Source organism: Dipodomys ordii, unplaced genomic scaffold, assembly GCF_000151885.1.
Source record: "Dipodomys ordii isolate 6190 unplaced genomic scaffold, Dord_2.0 Scaffold47, whole genome shotgun sequence".
Taxonomy (NCBI): domain Eukaryota; kingdom Metazoa; phylum Chordata; class Mammalia; order Rodentia; family Heteromyidae; genus Dipodomys; species Dipodomys ordii.
In genome coordinates, this window is record NW_012267263.1 from 10,540,821 (window position 1) to 10,563,856 (window position 23,036).

At 38.1% G+C, this 23,036-nt stretch overlaps 1 protein-coding gene across 1 annotated transcript in view; it reads left to right on the forward strand.

The window, feature by feature from the left end:
- Dock11 (dedicator of cytokinesis 11) overlaps positions 1–22,013 on the forward strand; it is a 196,254-nt gene extending 174,241 nt beyond the window's left edge. The window contains exons 44-52 of the mRNA XM_013019742.1: positions 665–771; positions 4,481–4,603; positions 8,069–8,182; positions 8,688–8,834; positions 11,903–12,113; positions 12,470–12,660; positions 14,402–14,502; positions 16,642–16,780; positions 21,537–22,013. Coding sequence (XP_012875196.1) covers positions 665–771; positions 4,481–4,603; positions 8,069–8,182; positions 8,688–8,834; positions 11,903–12,113; positions 12,470–12,660; positions 14,402–14,502; positions 16,642–16,780; positions 21,537–21,656 — 1,253 coding nt within the window. The 3' untranslated portion in view covers positions 21,657–22,013. The remainder of the gene's footprint in view (positions 1–664; positions 772–4,480; positions 4,604–8,068; positions 8,183–8,687; positions 8,835–11,902; positions 12,114–12,469; positions 12,661–14,401; positions 14,503–16,641; positions 16,781–21,536) is intronic.
- The last annotated feature ends 1,023 nt before the right edge of the window (positions 22,014–23,036 follow it).

Genomic DNA, 23,036 nt, shown 5'->3' on the forward strand with positions numbered 1-23,036 from the left:
AAAAAAGCTGGAAGTGGCGCTGTGGCTCAAGTGGTAGGGCACTAGCCTTGAGCTGAAGAGCTGAGGGACAGTGCTCAGGCCCAGAATTCAGGCCCCACAACTGGACCAAAAAAAAAAAAAAAAAACAATCCAAGGGAGTAAACATGCAAATTCACACAGCTACTGGTGGAATAGTTGTTCAAATGTTCCATTTTCCCAAAGAGGTTTTATCCATCCATCTTTTTATTTTCTGCCTCTTACAAATCCTAGGCTCTGCTCTTTGTCCCAAATCTCAATGAAATTAGGCTCTAGACATGATTGCCTGAAATGTGCCTGCCCTCTTATTTAGATGATTGAGCACAGATGTTCCAAGGACTGCATCTTTAATAAATTAAATTCACACTAGAGTGATGCCTGTACTGGCGAATGAAGATGGTGTATAGTCAAAAATAAACTTCTTCGTAGGTAATGTGGGCTCACTTTTTAGTAAAAAAAGATTGACAGAATATGTAATCGATGGAAATAATTTTGAAAACCCTTTTTGTAACTGAAACTTGTATTTAGGACATTGATCCTTCCAAACCATCAGCGTTTATATAAAAATAGCCAATCCTTGTAAGGTTCTCTGTTATTTACCAAATACTGTTTTATAAATGTACTCCATTTCTGTTTTTTTCCCACACAGAATTATTCCCTAATGGATGCTCAGCCTTCAAGAAAATCACTCCGAATATAGATGAAGAAGGAGCAATGAAAGAGGACGCAGGGATGATGGACGTCCATTACAGTGAAGTAAGGCCTGAGGCTTCACTTCCTAAATTTTAGGTTTATTAAAATTTATCACAGCTCACTGGATTTCCGAGGTAGCTAAGGGTTAATGAGCCTTAAGTTTTCAAACTACGCAAGTGAAGATATTCCTGTTTGGCAAATAGAGCCTTGTGTCAAGAAATGTTCCCATTACCTAGTTTTGAAACACATTTACCATCTATAAATGACCATTTCAGTAACCAGATCAAAATTAGCATAGGGGAAAAATATTGCTGCAAAATAGAGTTAACATTGCCTTTTACTTCAACTATAAGCAAAGTAGTATGAAAAGAATTTTAAAATAGAAAGTTTTCTACTCTGCACTTCAGATATGAATAAAGCAGGTTTAGTTGTGAATTGACAACCAAAGATTCATTGAACACTGGCTTTGGAACAAGGCTCAGATAATATGTGACATGCAAAATCACAGGAGAGAGACAGCTTTAGGCTAAGGTAAGATGAAGGAGAAAAGAGGGAGAAGTCTTCAAAGAATGACAGCACTGAAGGCACTCTAATAGGGAATAATTAATCTAGGATCACAGTGCCCAGCTAGTAATTTTTCTTTAATGTCTCTTTGTTTTTAGAGTGGTCCTGGGTTTTGAACTCAAGGCCTCACTCTGCCATTTGAGCTATGACCTAGCCATTTTTTGTGTTCAGATAGCATCTCCCTCCCCACCCCATCCAGGGAAGCTGCAGACTGATCTGACCTACAGGCTCTCATGTTGCTTGTACCATAGTCATGCATCACTACAACTGGCTTATTTGTTGAGATGGAGCCCTTAACTTTTTTACCCTAGCTGGCCTCAAAATCCTCCTGATATAAGCCTCCCTAATAGCTGGGCTTATAAGGCTTAAGCTACTGTGCTCAGAGAGAGTAGTAACTTTAATGATTAGTCAAGAACTATAATGAGCTTTCTGTCCAAACACTTCTGTTGGAATTCTTTTGTGTTCTCCCATTTTTTTCATATCTTAGAATTTTTACTATATATATTAGAGAGGGTTTTTAATTTTTTATTGTTATTATAAAGATGATATGGGCTATAGTTACATAAGTCAGATTAAAGAATACATTTCTTTTTGGACAGTGTCAACCCTTCCCTCGCTTTCTCCCAGTTCCACAATTTTTTCTTATAGAAATTTGTATTTGGCATATATAGAAAGGATGGTGTCACCCAACAGTCACTTTGTTTGGGTTTCTATAACAGGGCTTCCCTCTCGTGCCCTCACCAATTAAAATAATGACACTAGAAGTTATACTGAAATGAAAAACAATTCTCCATTTATCACTTGATTACTTGAACTCAGAATAATTAGTTTTCTAAAAATATAGTTCTGTCTTGATTTGCAACAGTATAAAAGATAAATTTTGCAATAAAATGTATATATCTTAAGGAAATAGTTTGATGAGTCCTTTCTTTTAACCAGTCTTAGGACTAAACGCTATCCTTGAGCTTTTTTACTCAAGGCTAGTGCTCTCTCGCTTGAGCCACAGCTCTACTTTCAGCTTTTTAAAAGTAAGTTTTTTGAAGGTAAGAGTCTCATCAACATTCCTGTCTAGGCTTGCTTTGAACTGGATCCTCAGCTCTCATCATTCTGAGTAGCTAAGATGATAGGCATGAGCCATTGGCACTCAACTCAGTTTGATTAATTTTGAAAACTGTATGTACCCATACAACCTACCACCAAACTAAAAAAAAAAATAGAACACATCTATCAATATACAACTTCCTATGCCCATTTTCAAGAAGTCTGGATGTCATAAAATCATTTAGTAGGTACCCTTTTGTTTAGTATATTGAAATTTTTTTATCATCATTCATTCTCCATTATCTTAATATATACCTTTTCAGTTCATTCTCGTGTTTATGGAATTTAGATTGCTTTCAGCTTGTAGCTACTATGAATAAATCTTGTTTATAAAATGCTATGTATATAGATAGATATAGATATATACTGGGTTCCAGTGGCTCATGCCTATAATTCTAGCTACTCAGGAGGCTGAGACCTGAGGATCATGGTTAGAAGCCAGCCCAGGCAGGAAAGTCTGTGGAGCTCATCTCCAATTAACTTCTAAAAAAGCCAGAAGTGGATCTGTGGCTCAAATGGTAGAATGCCAGCCTTGAGTCAAAAAGCTCAAGGACAGCACTGAGGCCCAGAATTTAAGCCCCAGGACCAGCATGAAAAATAAAAATGGTATATATGATATATGTTTCCATTTATCTTGGATAATACATGGAATTACTAGATTCTAGGGAATATATACATGTGTGTGTGTGTATATATATATTTCATGTATAAGCCTGTATAATAAATTTTTCCAAAATGTTTCTCAAAGTGGTTGGACCATTTTATATTTCCACCAGCAATGATGAGAGGTCTCTTTGCACATCTTCATTAACATCATGTTTCTAGTCTTCTTTAATTTTAGCAGTCTATTTAGCATGAGTTTATACCTCGTGAAATTATACCTCATCATGAATTTATACCTCATAGACTGAGGTATATAAAGATATATGTGGGGCTGGGAAGGTGGCTCAATGGTAGAGCGCTTGCCTTGCATGCATGAAGCCCTGGGTTTGATTCCTCAGCACCAGATAAGCAAAAAGAAAAAAACAGAAGTGGCGCTGTGTCTCAAGTGGTAGAGTGCTAGCCTTGAGCTGAAGAGCTGAGGGACAGCGCCCAGGCCCAGAGTTCAGGCCCCACGACCGGACCCAAAAAAAAAAAAAGATATATGTTTGACTAATGATGTTTAGCAGTGTTTCATATGCCCCTTGGCCTCTTGAATCTCTCTCTTTCTTTTTCTTTTTTTTTCCCAGTCCTGGGGTTTGAACACAAGTCTGGGTGCGGTCCCTGAGCTTCTTTTGCTCAAGGCTAGTACTCTACCACTTGAGACACAGCTCCACTTACAGCTTTTATGTGAGTGTTTTATTGGAGATGAGTCTCACATACTTTCCTGCCAGACTGGCTTCAAACCATGATTCTCAGATCTCAGCCTTCTAAGTAGCTAGGATTACAGGTGTGAGCCACCAGTGCCTGGCTTGAATATCTTCTTTAGTGCAACGTTTTCTTGTGCATTCTTAGAAATTACATTATTTACTTCTTATTGCTGATTTGTGAGAGTTCTTTTTGTATCCTTGAAATAAGTCCTTCACCAGATACATATGCTGTAATTTTTTTTACTGCTCTTTGGCATGTATATTCATTGTCCTTAATTAACTCTTGTTGAACATAAAGGTGTTTTGTTTGTTTGTTTGTTGAGACAGGATCTCATTGGGCCAGCCTAGGCTAGCCTAGAACTTTTAATCCTCCCATCAACACCTCCCGAGTGCTGGAATTATAAGTGTGTACCACCACATCCCATAGGAAGACTTTTTATGTAATTGATTTATAACTTTTTATTTTTTGTCTCTGATCCAAATGTTTCTAGTATTTGATTTAGGAAATACAGAGTCATGTCCAGCCTGGCATGGTGGCACATGCCTATATTACCAGCACTTGGAAGGCTGAGGTAGAAGGATCCATATATTCAAATCCAGGCTGGGCTGCATAGCAAGACCCTGTATCAAAAAATATCTAGTCACACACTTCTGTTCACTTTATACACTCTGTTCTTCATTAACTTAAAATGCTTCACAATTTATTTGTCCCAAACTCTATTATTGATTCCTGATTGGATTTTTTTCTGTCAATGCAGGAAGTATTGCTGGAGTTGCTAGAACAATGTGTGGATGGCTTATGGAAGGCAGAACGTTATGAAGTGATTTCTGAAATTTCCAAGTTAATCATCCCAATTTACGAGAAGCGCCGAGAGTTTGAGGCAAGCAATTTAACATTTTCATCAATGGCCTAAATCTTTTTTGTTGTTGTTGTTCCTGGGGAAAGCACTCTATTGTGTGTCTTCTGAAGAGTGAAGGTTCAGTACATTATGACATAGGAATTTTATTAACATTAAATTATGACATAGGAATTTTATTATCCTTTCTTTGTGGAGCTGAAACTAGAACCCAGGACTTCAAGCATGCTAGGCAATCACTATTCCTAGTCTGAATTGTAACTTTCAAATTGAATAAATACACTGGGATGGATCTCAGTGACAGAGCCCTTGCCTAGCATGTACAAAGGCCATGGGATCTATGTCCAGCTCTGCAAAATGTTACACATCTTAAAAATGCTCTGAAATGAGCATTTTCCTATGCTATCTCCTTTTTTTTTGCCAGTCATGGGACCTGAGCTCTGGGCCTGGGCACTGTCCCCCAGCTCTTCAGCTCAAGGCTAGCACTCTACCACTTGAGCCACAGCGCCACTTCTGGCTTTTTTTCTTTTTCCTTATGTGGTGCTGAGGAATCGAACCCAGGGCCTCATGCATGCAAGGCAAGCGCTCTACCACTGAGCCACCTTCCCAGCCCTCCTATGCTATCTTCTATTCATTTATGTTCATACACATTTTCCAAATGAAATTGAGTAAAAGATTGAAATAGAAATTAGTCCAGTAGTTCTCAAAGTATTTTCATCTGGCCACCTCCCTTCTTTCAGGATGTAAAATAATCAATGTAGTTTTCACTGGACTTGAAAATTACAAGAAAAGGTACCACTGCCAGAAAAGGCTACTGAACTTCCATGTTGCCCTATTCTCGCCCCTCCCAGGGCAGGGAGAGGATATAGAGACACGATTGTGTTCTTATTTAGTGCTAAGACAAAACAGTAGTAATAGCCCTAGATGAGGAGCTATTTGTCAATTTGACTTGTTAGGCAGACTGTAGATAAAGGATAGTCCATACAGAGTGACAGTATTTAATTATCAGCTGTTACCATCAGTACTGAACAGGCATTTTTTGATATTCAAGTCTCTGAGGCCATATCATAATTTCTACTTCTATGAGCTGAGAAAGGAATGACTTTAGACTCGAGACATCTCAAGAATAGGTAGTCTTTCATTGTTGAAGAAGTTTCTGAGGGTATAAACACATGCATTTAGTATCATGTGGATAGTGTTCTCATATCTGTTCCAAACTGGTTCTGATCAAACTTACTTTCTCCTCTCGGGTCCTGGGTCTTTCTGTCTTTGCTATGCTCTTGATATATATTGGACATGCTTGAAAAATCGGTGGAATTCAAGACTATATTGATAACCTCGAATTAAGTATAGGTCATATAGAGGACCAAGAATAGCGTAGGAGGAAAAATAAGATTTGTCATTCCCCTTTCTGTCAAAGCATTACATTCTTTTTTTCCCTAATTATTTCAAGACAGTTTATTATCAAAAAGGTCCCAACACTAAGCTTCTGGCCCATTCTGCCATTGTACAAACTACAAATCATTGCTTGATAGCCAAGGGGCACTTTTTATAGCATCTTGAAAAAGTGAGTAAAAAAGATGTGCATTGTTTCCATAGGAACACAGGTAAGTGTGACCCCATCTCCTAGCCTTCCATTGGCTGAGTGTGGTACATCACACCTGTAACCCTATCTGTAAAGGGGATAGAGGTAGGATGATCACTGGAAAAGTACAAGATCCTATCAGAACAACAGATTGAAGCAAAAAAAGGATGAGGGTATGGCTCAGTGATAGCGCACTGAGCTGAATTCAAATCTCAGTACAAAAAAAACCCATATCATACAATAAGTCTTTATGAGTTTCAAATTATAGGTCCCATCTTCTCTTAGATGAAGAACATACTAATAGAAACCCAAGGGACATTTTGCTCTCAAAGAAAATGTATGTATTTTCTATTCCCATTAATTAAATGGTAAAAGGTGCCATATAGATTCCTTGGCATACTGTTTGAAATGAGGTAATTATATCTAGGAAACTGATGTACATTTTTTGGTATATTTCCAATATCAGCCAAATGTTACCTTATATCAGTATAGCATATATCAGAACTAGAGTCCTTCTTATGGACACATATATCTGTCCACTGGATGAATATACAACAACTTTTATCCATTCATCTGTTGACAGACATTGAATTGTTTCTACTTTTTTTGGTGCCAGTCCTGAGTCTTGAACTCAAAGCCTAAGCACTATCCCTTAGCTTTTTACTCAAGGCTAATACTCTAACACCTGAGCTACAGCTCCACTTCTGGCTTTTTGGTGGTTAATTAGAAATAAAAGTCTCACAGACTTTATTTCCTCAGTTAGCTTTGAATTGCAATCCTTAGATCGTAGCCTCCTCAGTAGCTCAGATTATAGACATGAACCACTGGTACTCAACTCATTTTAATATTCTTAATAATGTCCATTTTACGCTGTGTTCCCTTTTTCCTGGATATGTAGGATATATTCTTGGGATATATCTATGAACTGTTACAAATTTCAGTGTGTTTATTTTATTTTCCTAACTAAAAGCTCTGGAACTTTGTTTAGTCTCATATCTCTATATGTAATAGCTCAAAAAGGAAATTTTTCTACCATTTCAATCAAAGTGATTCAGGCAAATAGGAAATAGTAGTTGATAATACAGTGTTGAGAATCAAACCCAGATAATACAGTATTTTAAGAATATAAATTGCTGCCAGGAAGTAATGGCTCAGGCCTGTAATCCTATCTACTCAGGAAGATGAAGATGACAGTTCAAAGCAACTCTGCAATAAAGTCCATAAGACTCTTATCTCCAATTAACTGCCCAAAAAAGGCCAAAAGTGGGACCTGGGGCTCAAGTTGTGGAACGCTAGCCTTGAGAAAAAAAACTCAAGGACAGTGTTCAGGCCCTGAGTTTAAGCTCTGGACCAGCACGCGCACTCGCGCGTGCGCACACACACACACACACACACATATAAATTTCCATCAAGAAGTGAATAAAAGCCTGGCACCAGTGGTTCATGCCTGTAACCCTAGCTACTCAGGAGGAGGAGCTCTGAGGATGACAGTTCCAAGCCACCCCAGGCAGAAAAGTCCACAAGACTCCTATCTCCAATAAACTACTCAGAAAAAGCAGGAAATGGTGGTAAGGCTCAAGTGGTAGAATACTAGCCTTGAGCACAAAAAGACTCTAGGACAGAAGCCAGGCCCTAAATTCAAGCCCCAGGACTGGTGGGAAAAAAAAGAATGTGAATAAAATATTACAAAAGTGTTATTTTACCATCTTTAGTTCTAAAGTTCTACTCTGACCTAAAATTGTTGACAACTTTTCTCTAATTGTTACAGTGGTGAGGGGGAGGGGGGATGTAAATGGCATCCCTTAATTTTTTTTAAATGTTGTATTTATTTTTGTAAATGCATCTTGATGACACTCAATTATTTACTAAAAGAAAAAGCTGATCCATATATTCTCATTTTTCAGAAACTTACTCAAGTTTATAGAACTCTTCATGGCGCTTACACAAAAATTTTGGAGGTTATGCACACGAAAAAAAGACTTTTAGGTACTTTCTTCAGAGTTGCCTTTTATGGCCAAGTAAGTATACTTCATCAAGTTGTTTTTCCTCTTTAAATATTCACCTTTGGCTTATTAGATTACTATAACAGAAGTTATTAGATCTAGAATTCTGGCTAGAGAAAATATCTATTACAATGGCAAAGACCTTATTTTCTAATTTTAAAGTTCGATTTGGTTCTCATACCTAAATGATTGGTTCAGAGTACAGTATATAAGGCTTGGAATTTCAGTTTCACTTTCTGCTAAGCCTCTGTTTAATATCTGACAGTTCAAATTTTCCAATACAAAACAGGTAAGTATACAAGGAAGGAGGAAATTCTAATATGGAAATTTCTTCAGGCTAATAGTATATTCATATGGTCATGAATTTGCAATGTCTCATTTATTTGCAGTTGAAAGAATGAATATTTAGGTGATTTATAGCCATATTTTAAATGTATTTCAGATATAATATTACTAGTTATTTAGGAGATTTCCTGTCAATTCACACTTTTCACAAATTACTTGCTTACCTTTCTAATAGTCTTTTTTTGAAGAAGAGGATGGAAAAGAGTACATCTATAAAGAGCCAAAGCTTACTGGACTCTCAGAGATTTCCTTGAGACTTGTTAAACTTTATGGTGAAAAATTTGGCACAGAAAATGTCAAGATAATACAGGATTCAGACAAGGTAACATATGCCCTGCATTTTGAAATAATTGTTATTCCAGACTTGGTACATTGCTCTTAATTTTGTTTGTGTGCTGGTCATTGGGCTTGAACTCAGGGCCTGAGCACTGTCCCTGAGCTTTTTTGTTCAAAGTTAGTGCTGTACTTGAGCAACGGCTCTCCACTTCCAGCTTTTTGGTGGTTAATTGGGGATAAGAGTCTCACTGACTTTCCTGCCTGGGCTAACTTTGAACCACAATTTTCAGATCTCAGTCTTCTGAATAGCTAGATGTGAGCCACTGGTGCCCAGCATACTCCTGATTTTTCCCCCATTTTAGCTATGTGAAATATGAAACTAGAACCCTCCAGATAGTGGAAGAAAGAATAGAGGTCTTGGAGTCAGAGACCAGAACTCAAATCTCCACTCTCTGTTATTTTGTAGTTTAAAAGCATGAGGAAGTTATTTAGCCACTCTGTTTTATTTTGTTCATTAGTAAAATGGAAATAATAGTACTTGTGGTTGTTGTATAGATTAAATAACTTAATATATGGAAAGTAATTAGAGTTGTTGGTACATAAATCACTGATATGAGAGCTAGTATGCTTAACAACTAGCTATTATTGTTTTATTGTACACCTTGATTCTTAGTTACATATTTTATTATTAAAATCACACACACAATTCTAAAATATCTGTAGTTCAATCGAAGTGATTATGGTTAAATTTCAAATGAAATGATGCTTTGGGTCTTGATCTAGAGGTTATTCATCTCACTCGGCCCTGCCAAACAGGGTGCAAATGGTTCCAACTAAAGAGTCACTTTGGGGCTGGTGATGTGGCTCAAATGATAGAGTGCTTGCCTAGCAAGTGCAAGCCTCTGAGTTCAAACCCCTGTAATCACCAAAACACTAAAATTAGAAGAACCCCTTTCACAGGGAATGCATAGTTCTCTATGGACCACACAGTAAGAATGCCAATCACTAGTTGCCATGAATATGCCCAGGATGAAAACTGATGTTTAAGGTAGGAAGGATATTTACAGTTTAGGATTTGTAGCAACAGCAATGTTTACTTTCTCTTATTCTTTAGTAAAATGTTCCTACTTTTTGCTTCTTGAATACTAAGATTACAGGTATGCACTAGCATGCCTGGCCAGACCTTTTTCTTTATTTGCTAAACAAAAGAATATATCAGGTATTTACCTAGCATTACATTGTATTTGGTATTATAAATAATCAAAAGGCATTAAAGAACACAGATAGATGTTTCATAGGTTGTTTCCAAATACTGTGGCATTTTGTATAAATGATTTGATTTTTTTCTTAATTAAAGGCATTAGTTTTCTGCCAAAGATCAAAATTTGCTTAAGGGCACAGGCAACTTGAACAGGAATTTGCTTTTATTTTCCAATATCTTAAAGGTATATGTCCTTAAAACCAACAGTTTCAGATTTAAGATTTCATCTTGTAGATGTACACATATGGATTTATGTTTAAAGATGTTTTCTGCTGTAAAATGTATATAGCAAATGCCCAGAAGCAGTGTAGCTATCTTAGTCCTTGTGACTTCAGTAAATGGCAACATTACCCCCATGATGGGTCATGTAGCTGTGAAAAGAAAGTATCAATATTAACCTGTTAAGATACTAGATTTGGCCAGGTGCCAGTGGCTCAAACCTATAACCCTAGCTACTCAGGAGGCTGAGCTCTGAAGATACAGATCCAAAGCCAGCCCAGGCAGGAAAGTCCATGACACTCTTTGCATTGAACTGACAAAATTCTGGAAGTAGATCTGTGGCTCAAGTGGTAGAGCATTAGCAAAAAAGCTAAAGGACAAGTTCAAGCCTTAGTTAAAGCGCAGAGAAAAATGCAGGACTGAACAGGTAGTGTTACGTGAGTGTTAAAACTAGAAGTTTATATATATTCATATAAGCTTAAGAAGGCTCTGAAATCAAACATATAAAATAATTACCATAGTTACCTCTGAGGAGTGAGACTTGGGTCTTGGCTAAGAAGGGGGAATTTTTGCTATTTGTGTATACCTCGTACACTGTTTAAATGTGTGTGTGTGTGTGTGTGTGTGTGTGTGTGTGTGTGTGTGTGTGTGTATAAAGTTTGAAGCTATCTTCTGAGGTTTTTCTGGAAGCATCTAGCTTTTTAGTGGGAGAGAAAAGACAGTTAATGTCTGGAGATTGGTAAACAACAGCAGGAGGTTGGAGACGTTTCCTATCCCCTGTCCATATGCTTGCACACATGGAGGAAGAATAGATACATCTAATTAAAGTCACATCAGTGATTTCACTATAGAACTATATTTTTATTTAGGTGGTATTCATATAAATGCATGGGTATTTTAACATTTTAGAGATAAGATTATAAAACAATGTTCAATCTGATCTCAATTTTCAAATACATGTACACAGAAAAAAAGACTGGAATGAAATAAGTGAAAATGCAAATATAATAGTCATTGTGGTAGGATTACAGCATTTTCTACTTTCTTTCTATGTTTCATTTTTTCCTTTGGTGGTCCAGGGGTTTGAACTCAAGGCCTCACTTTTAGTAGAATGAAGCAGGTACTCTACCACTTGAGCTATGCCTCCAGCCCTTTTTGCTTTGGTTATTATGACATAAGAGTCTTACTTTTTGCCTCAACCTGCCTGCACTTTGACCCTCCTATTTACACTTCCCACTTCGCTAGGGTGATAGCATGTGCCACTGTACCTAGCTTTTTACTAGTTCCAATATGGTTCATTTGAACTTGTTTGCCCCAACTTTTTTTGCTTGGACTGGCTTGGAAATGTGATCTTCCCAATCTTCACTTCTTGAGCAGGTAGGATTGCAAGTGTGAGTCACCACACACAGCTTCTTTTCTTTCACCATGTCAGTTGTCTCCAAATGGGTTTCTCTAACTTCTTCATAATCAGAAAAAAATAGATCCTTAAAAAAAAACAAAGTTCTTCTGTAGGTGTCTATTCAGTTGGTAGCACAATCACAATAGCATCCTTGCCTACAAGGTCTTAAAGGAGAAAATTACCAATACTTCCTTTTTCCTTCCACTGAATTTTTTGGTAATATCTTATCTCATAGGTTAATGCCAAAGAACTTGATCCAAAATATGCTCATATCCAAGTCACTTATGTGAAACCATACTTTGATGACAAAGAACTCACAGAAAGAAAGACAGAGTTTGAAAGAAATCATAATATCAACAGATTTGTTTTTGAGGCTCCTTATACCTTATCAGGCAAAAAGCAAGGCTCTGTGGAAGAACAGTGTAAACGCCGTACAATCTTGACAAGTAAGTAGGCCGCTTTCATGTCCACTTTTTATTTGTCTTGATCCTCTCTGGTATATACAAGTACTGGCTGTCCAGCAGAAACACATAACTGAAGTTTTAGTCATTTGTTGTTTGACTATTCAAAGTTAGTACAAAAATGTCCTTGTAACAAACCACTGTTTTCTCATGTCACCCATAGTTGCTTAGAGGTGTCTCATAAAGAGAACCTATCTCTCAATCCTGAAGCAATCATACTGGATACCCTGAAGTATCTTTTAGAGAAAATATGGGGAGAGTTAAATACACTGGATTTTTATTTAATTCAGTTGAACAAATTATTATCTAAAGAAAAATAATCAATCTTAACATTTTAATAGCATCAAACTCATTTCCCTACGTGAAGAAGAGGATTCCTATAAACTGTGAACAGCAGGTTAATTTAAAACCAATTGATGTTGCTACTGATGAGATAAAAGACAAAACTGCAGAGTTGCAGAAGCTTTGTTCCTCTGCTGATGTGGATATGATTCAGCTTCAACTTAAGTTACAGGGCTGTGTTTCTGTTCAGGTATGTTGATCACCCAACATGGATTAAAGTGTTTCTTTAAAAAAACTTTTTTTTTATTTGTGAACATACTGTACAGAGGAGTTACAATTACATGGGCAGGATAATGCATACATTTCTTACCAAGCATTGCGTCCTCCTCCTTTGTTTACCCTTCACATCCCTTCCCAGGCTCCCCCCTCCCCCCAAAAAACTTTTATTGTTATTATAAAGGTGATGTACAGAGGGGTTACAATTACCTAAGTCAGGTAAAGAATATATTTCTTTTTGGACAATGTCACCCCTTCCCTGGCTCTCTCCCAATTTTTCCCTCCCATCCCCACCCACAAATTATATAGTTCATTTTCAACATGGTATCTAATGAGTATGACTTCTGCATTTATTTGTCCCTCTGTTTCTGTGCCCCTCTTATCCTCCCAAAGACAGATATACAAACAAACAAGAAATCAAACAAAAACATCAACAAAGAAAAAAAACTCTTGTTTCCATTTCTGGAGTTCATATCAATTTTTTTTTTTTTTGTCGGTCGTGGGGCCTGAACTCTGGGCCTGGGCACTGTCCCTCAGCTCTTCAGCTCAAGGCTAGCGCTCTACCACTAGAGCCATAGTGCCACATCCAGCTTTTTCTGCTTATGTGGTGCCAGGGCCTCATGCATGCAAGGCAAGCACTCTACCACTGAGCCACCTTCCTAGCCCATCAATAAATATTTTATATGATCAGAGTAAAATGTTTCTTGTTGTTTCTCTTGTTTCATAGGGGTATAGAGCTAGCATTAATTGTTGTGCGCTATGTTCTTACTGAGTACAAAAGTCCATCTGTCCATTTTTTGTTAATGTAATAGAGAAGTTAGGTTTCAGTTCTACAATTTTTTCTTTTTTCTCAGTTGTAGGGTTTGAATTCTGGGCCTAGTCACTGTCCCTGAGCTCTTCAGCTCAAGGCAAACATTCTACGACTTGAACCACATTCCCACTTCCAGGTTTCTGGTGGTTTATTGGAGATAAGAGTCTCACGGACTTTCCTGCCTGGGCTGACTTTTAACTGGGATCCTCAGATCTCAGCCTCCTGAGTAGCTAGGATTACAAGCATGAGCCACTAGCAGCTGGCTTAAATTCTATAAATTTTATCTTAGGTCAGAGGGCTTAAACATAAATTTCTATGACTAGGTAAGCACTATTATTTACATATCAGAAATCATTAATTTATTAGAGTATCATCTTTCCAGATAATTTGCTTTAATGATTTTTTCAAATAAATTTGTTGGAAGTATAGTAATAACAGGTAATAATAGTAATATAGTGCTGGGCGCCAGTGGCTCACACCTGTAATCCTAGCTACTCAGGAGGCTGAGATCTGAGTATCACGGTTCAAAGCCAGCCCATCAGGAAAGTCCGTGAGACTCTTATCTCCAATAAACCACTAGAAAACTGGAAGTGGTGCTGTGGCTCAAGTGGTAGAGTGCTCACCTTGAGCTGAAGAGCACAGGGACAGTGCCAAGCCCAGAGTTCAAGTCCCATGACTGACACAAAAAAAAAGTAATATAGTAATAGAATGAAATAGAATAGAAATATATAATAGTAATATAATATAGTAACAAATAGATTTCTTTGTGTTTTGGTATATACCAGGCAAGTTTCTATTACAGAGATACACAAGATTTACAGCCCTTAGGAGTTTTAATAAAAAAAAATGCAAGACCTTCAATTACATGTTGATAACTCTTTCATTTTTCTCCCTTTGTAATTAGGTCAATGCCGGCCCATTAGCTTATGCAAGAGCTTTTTTAAATGAAAGTCAAGCCAGCAAGTATCCACCTAAGAAAGTAAATGAGTTGAAAGACATGTTTAGGTAAGTGTTTTGTAGTGCTTCCACTACAAAACCTCTATTCTTTCCTCCGTTTTCTTCTAAAAACAACAACAAAGAAGCTGGGTACCAGTGGCTCACACCCATTAACTTAGCTACTCAGGAGGCTGAAATCCAAGGAGCCAGGTTCAAAACCAGCCCACACAGAAAAGTCTATAAGATTCCTATATCCAATTAACCAGCATAAGCCCAGAAGTAGAGCTTTGGCTCAAGTGGTAGAGAGCCAACCTTGAGCAAAAAAGCTAAGGGACAGTACCCAGGCCCTGAGTTCAAGCCCCTCACAAAATAAAACAATAAAGTGTTCAACAAATCCTTCCAAAAAAGTACATTCTCTGTCTATGCTTTCACACTATTTACATGTCCTCTGAATAGTATTTTAAGTAGTGAGGAAATGCATAGTCTACTTCATATTCTAGAATATTACCAATGCCCCAGTGACACAAGAGATTAAATATGCCCACTTACTTTACTGCTTTGGATATTTTGGACACAAACAAAAGCCTACATTTATTACATGATTTCCTTCTTTGCCCGATTGACCTTGTGTTATAGCATTTTCAGACCATTTAGGGTAGGAGTAAAAGTGGAATTGGACGAGGTCCATCAGCTTGTTGCTGTCTCGTGTCTTTAATTCTATTTGCCTTCTGCCCGTCTAGGACATGTGCTGTCTCGTGTACAGCAAGCATCCTGGTAAGCTAAGGTGTGTCTGAAAGGTCATAGATTAGAAAACAGTCTATATATAAAAGGAAAAGCTGCGGGTGTGGCTCAAGGACTGGGGCACCTGCCTAGCAAGTGAAAGGCCCTGCGTTTAACCCCAGTACTGTTTCAGAACAGTTTGCATTCAATTTATATTCATAACAAGAGAAGCAATTGAGTCAAACATACATAAGAAAGATCAAACCTATTTACTCATTGGCTTCTAATTTGTGTTATTTCCTTTTCCTGTCTGTATGTCCACACCTATTCCAGTTTGCAGAGTAACCAGAAGTCATTCATTGGCCAATATTTATTAATTATGCATGCATAGATGAAAATTCCTGTAAGCCCAGCACTTGGGAGACTGAGTCAGGAAGATCAATAGTTCAAAGACAGCCTCAGCAAGACCTTGTCTCAAAAAATTTACTTTTAGGTCAGGCGCCGGTGGCTCACGCCTGTAATCCTAGCTATTCAGGAGCCTGAGATCTGACTATCATAGTTCAAAGCCAGCCTGGGCAGGAATATCTGTAAGACTCTTATCTCCACCAGAAAACTGGAAGTGGCATTGTGGCTCAAAGTGGTAGAGTGCTAGCCTTGAACAAAAAGAGGTCAAGGACAGCACCAAGGCCCACAACCAACAGAATTGTTTTCCTTTTAAATATACATGCATGCCATATACAAAAGAATCTTACTAGTTACTATAACAGTGATATAAAGCATATGAACAATAAGGCACTTTGTCCCCTCAGATAAAATCTATGGACTTTAAACATATCTCCATGAAATAATGAAAACTACTTTTTCATTGCGCCAGTACTGAGGTTGAACTCAGGGATTCATATTAGCTTTTTTGCTCAAGGCTGACATTCTACTTCTGACTTTTTGCTGGTTAATTGGAGATAGGAGTCTCAGATTTGTTTGCTTGGGCTGGCTTTGTACCAGGATCCTCAGATCTATCTCTTGTATAGGTAAGATTACAAATGTGAGCCATCAGTGCCCAGCTGAAAATACTTTTATGATAAACCTTCACTTCTCTGTCCCTTTCTTAGTAATCTAGGGAACATATTTCATACCATAGCATCCAGCACTGTATTGGATGCAACAAAAGCTCCAAACCAATTATTTCCTATCTACAGATAAAGTAATGTTAGTACACAACCAGCCAGTATAATACCAACAACAGAGGTAAGAAAATAGGCTTCCTAGAGAATATGTGTTAGATGCCAGAGTTTAAGTCCTAGGGTAAAGGTAGAAAAGAAAGGAGAAGGTAGCTCAAGACCTGGGAAGTAACAAGAACAACTACAGTGAGAAATTTGAGAACTGGAATCTTCTTAAGTATGTCATAGCTTACTAGATTGTTACTATATTGATTGTCAATGAAAATCCCCAAGAATAAGTAATAAAATTTATGCCTTTTTTTCTCCACAGGAAATTCATACAAGCATGTAGCATTGCACTTGAACTAAATGAGCGGCTAATTAAAGAGGATCAAATTGAATACCATGAAGGGCTAAAGTCAAATTTCAGAGACATGGTGAAAGAATTGTCTGACATTATCCATGAGCAGGCAAGTCATGAGTGGTTGAAACTAAAAACAAGATCTGAGGGCTCCAAAATGTTAATTAGCAAAGTCTCTTAGCCTGGAATGTATTACCTTGAAATTCCTCAGTATTTTAAAAGTTGTTTGCAACTTCCCTAAGCATTTAAGTGCTATAAGGAAAAGCAAATATGCAGCAATGATCTAAAACTGCTCTGGAAGCAATGCTCAGTGCTGAGCATGACATTAGCTCAGTGCTATATAGCTCAGTGCTATAATGACATTAGAAGCAACTGGCTGAGAAATGCCAAATTGATCTACTAGGGTAAGAGTCCTAAAGAAATGAAATGATGGTCTCCAGACCATGTCACCATGTCATAGCTGTACAAAATTAGATTTAGTGTTTTAGGTGAGATCCTGAGTGATTTCCAATACTTAGAAACTGACCTATTACAGCTTATACAAATCTTAGCATGTTAACCTATCACTAAGGGTTAGTGCCAGTTGCAGTGGACTTAGAAAAACACAACCTAAAAAATATAAAAGTAAACCAGGTACCACTGGCTCACACCTGTAAGCCTAGCTTCTCATGAGGCTGAGATCTTAGGATTGTAGTTCAAAACCAGCCAGGCAGGAAAGCTTTGAGCAAAAAGCCCAGGGACAGCGTGTGTGTGTGTGTGTGTGTGTGTGTGTGTGTGTGTGTGCATGTGCGTGTGTGCGCGTGCATGTGAAAAACTTGATTATCCTTAGATCCAAATTATGTAATCATATAGTACTTATTACCTTTATATATCTATTGCCTTCATTTTGAAAATCTGAGTTCCCCTGGATTATGTTGATTATCTTTGTTCCTGCACTTTGTACATGGATTGTCACTTAGTCATTTAAACATATTAAGCATGTTTGTAAATTGACTGAGCCTTTTAAGCTTCTCATAAAATTTCTTTCATTTCCCCACTAATGAAAACACCCAATAGGATAAATACTTGCTTCCAAACTGAATTTTTAAGATTATTAAAGATGGAGCTGGTGTAGAGCTTAGTGGTAGAATGCTTGCTTAGTATATGCAATGCCCTATGTTTCATCTCCAGAACTGCAAAAGACAATTAAAGATTAAAATAAACAAGGATAAGCCAGGTGCTGATGGCTCTGCCTATGATCCTAGCTACTCAAGAAGCTGTGATCTATAGAATTATAGCATAAAGCCAACCAAGCAGAAAAGTCTGTGAAACTCCCAATCTCCAAAGTAACCACCAAAAAGCAGGGCCGGAGCTGTGTGGCTCAAAAGGTAGAGCACTAGCCAAGCAGCAAGCTGCACAAGTGGGAGACCCTGTGTTCAAACCCAAGTACCAGCATAGGCTGGTCCTATGCAATCTGCATTTCAGTGATTGAAAGTTATTGCTCCTTGCAGGAGGATCTCACACAAAATTTGCCCTCACCAGTGCTTGATATCCACAGAATTGTGGTTCCATGATGAGAAAAATCTAGTGAAAAAACAAAATTCTGTGACAACAGAGCTAGTTGGCTTTCAATCAATTTCTTGAATACCTAAACTTCTTTTTAATGCTGTATTCTTAGAGTGTGTGGGAACCTTAGTTTGAATTCTCTTAAGTCTGCAGTGAAGAGTTTGTTTCTCTGACCATTGTCATCTCTATAACATGAAAAGTCTGGATCAGCTAGACTTTCATCATCCTGTGGAGTTAGTGAGACTATAGCAGTCCTCTCATACACATTCTTGGTAGCTGGGAATGATGTTATATGTTAGAGCCCAGAATCACTGTTCTGTGTCATCTTTTTGCCATCTTTACTTGCGTTAGTCTTCTTAGGAATAGATATAAACAGCTCTAAGGCCCTTTTCTCCTTCTCAAAGCAACCAAGTGATCAGAACTAGGAAGGCAAGGATGCTCTCCCCCATTCTTTCGGGTACCTTGGACTCTGCACATAAGCACAGTGGAGGTATACCTCTCTCTAAATATCACAGTTCATGTGACTACACATAGACTACAGAGATGGCTGCTTGAAATGATCTTGTTGAAAAGTTTCTCATAATATATAGAAAACATAGCTACAATCTTTTTTTCACAAATGATATACAAAAAATACAGTACTGGAGCAAGGTGTTGGTGGCTCACACCTGTAATCCTAGCTACAGGAGGCTAAGATCTGAGGATCACGGTTTAAAGCCAGCTTGGGCACGAAAGTCCGTGAGACTCTGATCTACAGTTAACCACCAGAAAACCAGAAGTGGCACTGTAGCTCAAGTGGTAGAGTGCTAGCCTTGAGCTGAAGAGCTCAGGGACAGTGCCCAGGCCCAAAGTTCAAGCCCCACGACCAACCATAAAAAAAAATACAGTACTGTTTTCAGCCTAAGTATACTGACAGCTACATCATTTGTATACTCCTACAGGATCTAATCTTACAAATAAATTATTCAAATGAAGGCACATTATTTAATTATTCCTACTGTAATCAAGCTACTTAGAATGAGCCAGGTGCTGGTAGCTCATGCCTATAAATCCTAGCTACTCAGGAGGCTGAGATCTGAGGATCGTGGTTCAAAGCCAGCCCAGGCAGGAAAGTCTGTGAGTCTCTTGTCTCTAATAAACTACTTATAAAAAGCCATAAGTGGCACTGTGGCTCAAGTGGTAGAGTGCTAGCCTTGAGCACAAAGAGGCTTAGGAGCAGTGCCCAGGCCCTGAGTTCAAGTCCCAGGCCCAGCGCCCCCACACACCAAAAAAAGAATACTTAGAATAGTCATTTTCCACCCCTTGAAGCATAAGTTTTTTAAATTGGCTATGATATTTCACACCTGTTTATACTGGTTATTCCCATAAACATAATTATTTTTCTTAGTTGTAAGGTTTAGCTCCTTATATTGCATATTGTTAGATAACCAAGAAAATGCTAGTTCTTACTGGTTTATGTATATGCAAACTATTGACTTTCTAATGAATTGTTATTTTTACTTCATTATATTTTTTTCATTCGTTTGGTTTGAACTCAGGTCCTGGGCACTGCACTGCCCCTGAGCTTTTCTGCTCAAGGCTAGCATTGTACCTCTTTGAGCTACAGCCCCACTTCTGATTTTCTAGTGGCTAATTGGATATAAAGAGTCTCATAGACTTTCTGGCTCAGGATGGCTTTGAACCGTGATCCTTAGATTTCACCCTGGATCCTCAGATCTCAGCTAGGATTACAGGCATGAGCCACTGCCACCCCGCCAAGCTTTAGACTTTTTAAAAGGAACTCATACTATCTTAAAACTATTCATTACAAGCTGGGCACTGATAGCATACTCCTGTAATCCTAGCTACTCTGGAGGCTTATAGAACAGATGATAGTTTGAAGCCAGCCCAGGCAGAAAAGTTCTGAAGATCATCTCAAAAAAGACCAGTAAAAATCCAGGCTGGGAGTATGGCTCAAGTGGTAGAGCACCAGGAGAGCAAGCACGAGACCCTGAGTTCAAATCCCGTTATTTCCAAAAACTGAACCAAACTAATCATTGCAAATTTCTTAATTAAATGCAATTGGCAATGGTCATTTGTAGTGTGTTTAGTATGTTTTGTAATTTGTGACACCTAACCACTTAAACCTATCATATGCTTTAAGATTAATGTCATGACAAGAGGAAATTTTATCATAGGCTTAATAATATAAGCCTTATGATTTGTGAGAACATAAGTGATGTGACCCTAGGCCATTTTGATGGCTCAGTGCTGAAGTCTCAAAGCTAAGCTGAAAACCCAAGTTTGAAAGCTTGAGCCCTAAGTTAATACTTGAAGTGGGTGGAGATGGTATATATATTGTTATCTTCCTCCATCTAATTTAAACATAAGAACTCTGTCACACAAAATGGTTAATTTAAAAAATGTAGTAATACTGGGAATGAACATGTTTGTGTATTTATGGAACCAGAAAATGATTTTACATTAGTAAAGTTGTAGATTTCCAAGAAAATTCTGTGTTGCTTAGCTTAACTAATCTCAATGACTTTAGAAAAATGTACTTGTGTGTGTGTGTGTGTGTGTGTGTGTGTGTGTGTGTGTGTGTGTCCTGGGGCTTGAACCCAGGCCCTAGGTGTGGTACCTGAGCCACCAATGCCCTACTGCACTTCTGACTTTGATCTTCATTTAGTAGTACTTCCAAGTCTCCAGGGAAGAAGCTGGGGTATCTGAATGTTTAAAAAGCTCTCAGGTGAAGCCAGGCACCAGTGGCTCATGCCTGTAATCCTAGGCATTCAGTAAGCTGAGATCCTAGGATTGCGGTTCGAAGCCAGCTCTGGCAACAAAGTCTGTGGGACTCAACTCCAAATAACCACAAAAGGGACAGAAGTGGAGCTGTGGCTCAACTGGTAGAGCACTAGCCTTGAGAAGAAAAAGAAAGAAAGGAAGGCCCTCAGATGGTTCTGGGCCCTATTATACTAGAAGATAAAACTCTTATCAAAGAACAGTAGTCTATTGTTTTGAGCTCTTTTGATGACCATCTGTTAAAACACTTCTTTCAATATTGCATTATCTCTCTTTTTATTGAAATTTGCATTTTATGATCTCCTGTTTTACTTAATGAGTAACCAGATTTCTTTTCTGCTTTTTTGCTATGCTGCCTTTGTAACACAGCTCTGAAGACTTAAGTCTGGTAATGTTATCCTTTGCTCTTTCTGCTTTCTGTCATTTTCAAATAGCTCATGTCAGTGATCCATTGAAGTATGCCTGCAATTTCATATACACAGTCTTTTTTTGGCAGTAGCAATGTTGTTCCATAACTGTGCATATTTCTTTTGTTTTAGATATTACAAGAAGACACAATGCATTCTCCCTGGATGAGCAACACATTACACGTGTTCTGTGCAATTAGTGGTACATCAAGTGACAGGGGTTATGGTTCCCCAAGATATGCTGATGTATGAGGAAAAGTGGATGGCAATGGCAAGGGGACTGGTATTTCTCAGGAATATTCGGAGCTGTGCAAATGTTAACGTTGAGTGATTTGATATATACATGGAGTGTTTTCTCCTGACACCAAACTTTTCATGCTTTCAAACAGGGTGCTTACATATTTTGTAACTATTTAAGCAACTTGAAAGTGCCTGGAAATTTGCACCACTGTGCTTGGTTTGTACTTTTTTTAGGTAAATCTATATGCTGAAATGTAGAGCTCAGAAATCATTTTCATTTTGCTTAATTATTGCTTATAATCATAATAGTACTATGTAAAATTGTATAATGGAATACAATAAAAGGTCAAAACTTATTTGTAATTAGAAGTGAAGGAAATAGTGCTTTCAAGTTAGCATTTTTTGCTTGACAAGAAATCACTGGAGAAGAAAAAGGATTTGTGTGTGTGTGTGTGTGTGTGTGTGTGTGAACTTGTGTGTGTGTGTGTGTGTGAACTTGTGTGTATGTGTGTATACATGCATGTGTGCTGGTCCCTCAGGTTGAACTTAGAGCCTGGGCACTGTCCCAACTTTTTTCTCACAGCAAATACTCCACCACTTGAGCTACAGTTCCAGCTTTTGGCTTTTGATGGTTAATTGGAGATAAGACCCTCACAGACTTTCCTGCCCAAACTGGCTTCAGTCCACAATCCTCAGATCTCAGCCTCCTGGGGGCTAGGATGGCAGGCATCAGCCTGGGCAGGAAAGTTAACCACAAAAAGCCAGAAATGGAGCTATGGCGCAAGTGGTAGAACACTAGTCTTGAGCAAAAAAAGCTCATGAGACAACGCCCATGCCCTGATTTCAAGCCCCAGTTCTGGCACACAAAAGAATAATATTTCAAGCTGGAGAGACAAGTTGAATTCTTGCCTATTAGTAGTCAAGGTTGACCTAAAGGAACCAAAAGCACTATTTACTAGGAAAATTTCAGGACAGTATCACGATACCCTAGAAATACCATGGTCACTGTTCTTAGTTTGGATGCTAAGTATAGAATTCAAGAGATTTTTATGTTACACAGGTCTCTCAGAAAGCAATAATTATTGCCAAAGGAATGTGGGGCTGTCCATAAAACTAAACAAAACATTTCTGAGAATTTGTAGTCCATACAGCCTATGCAAGTTCAAAGCATTTTATCAGCAGTCCAAGGTGGAAATTTTGCACTGATTGGTTTCTTCAATGGCAAGGTTAACCAGCATTTTGACAGAATTTGGTGGGTGTGGCACACCTTACATCAGTATACCCAGCCACCACAGATTTAATACCTGCTAGTTTGGGATTACTTTTCTATCTCAGATTACCTCAATTATTCTGAGGAAACCAAGGTAATTCTAAACATTTTTAGCTGGAATT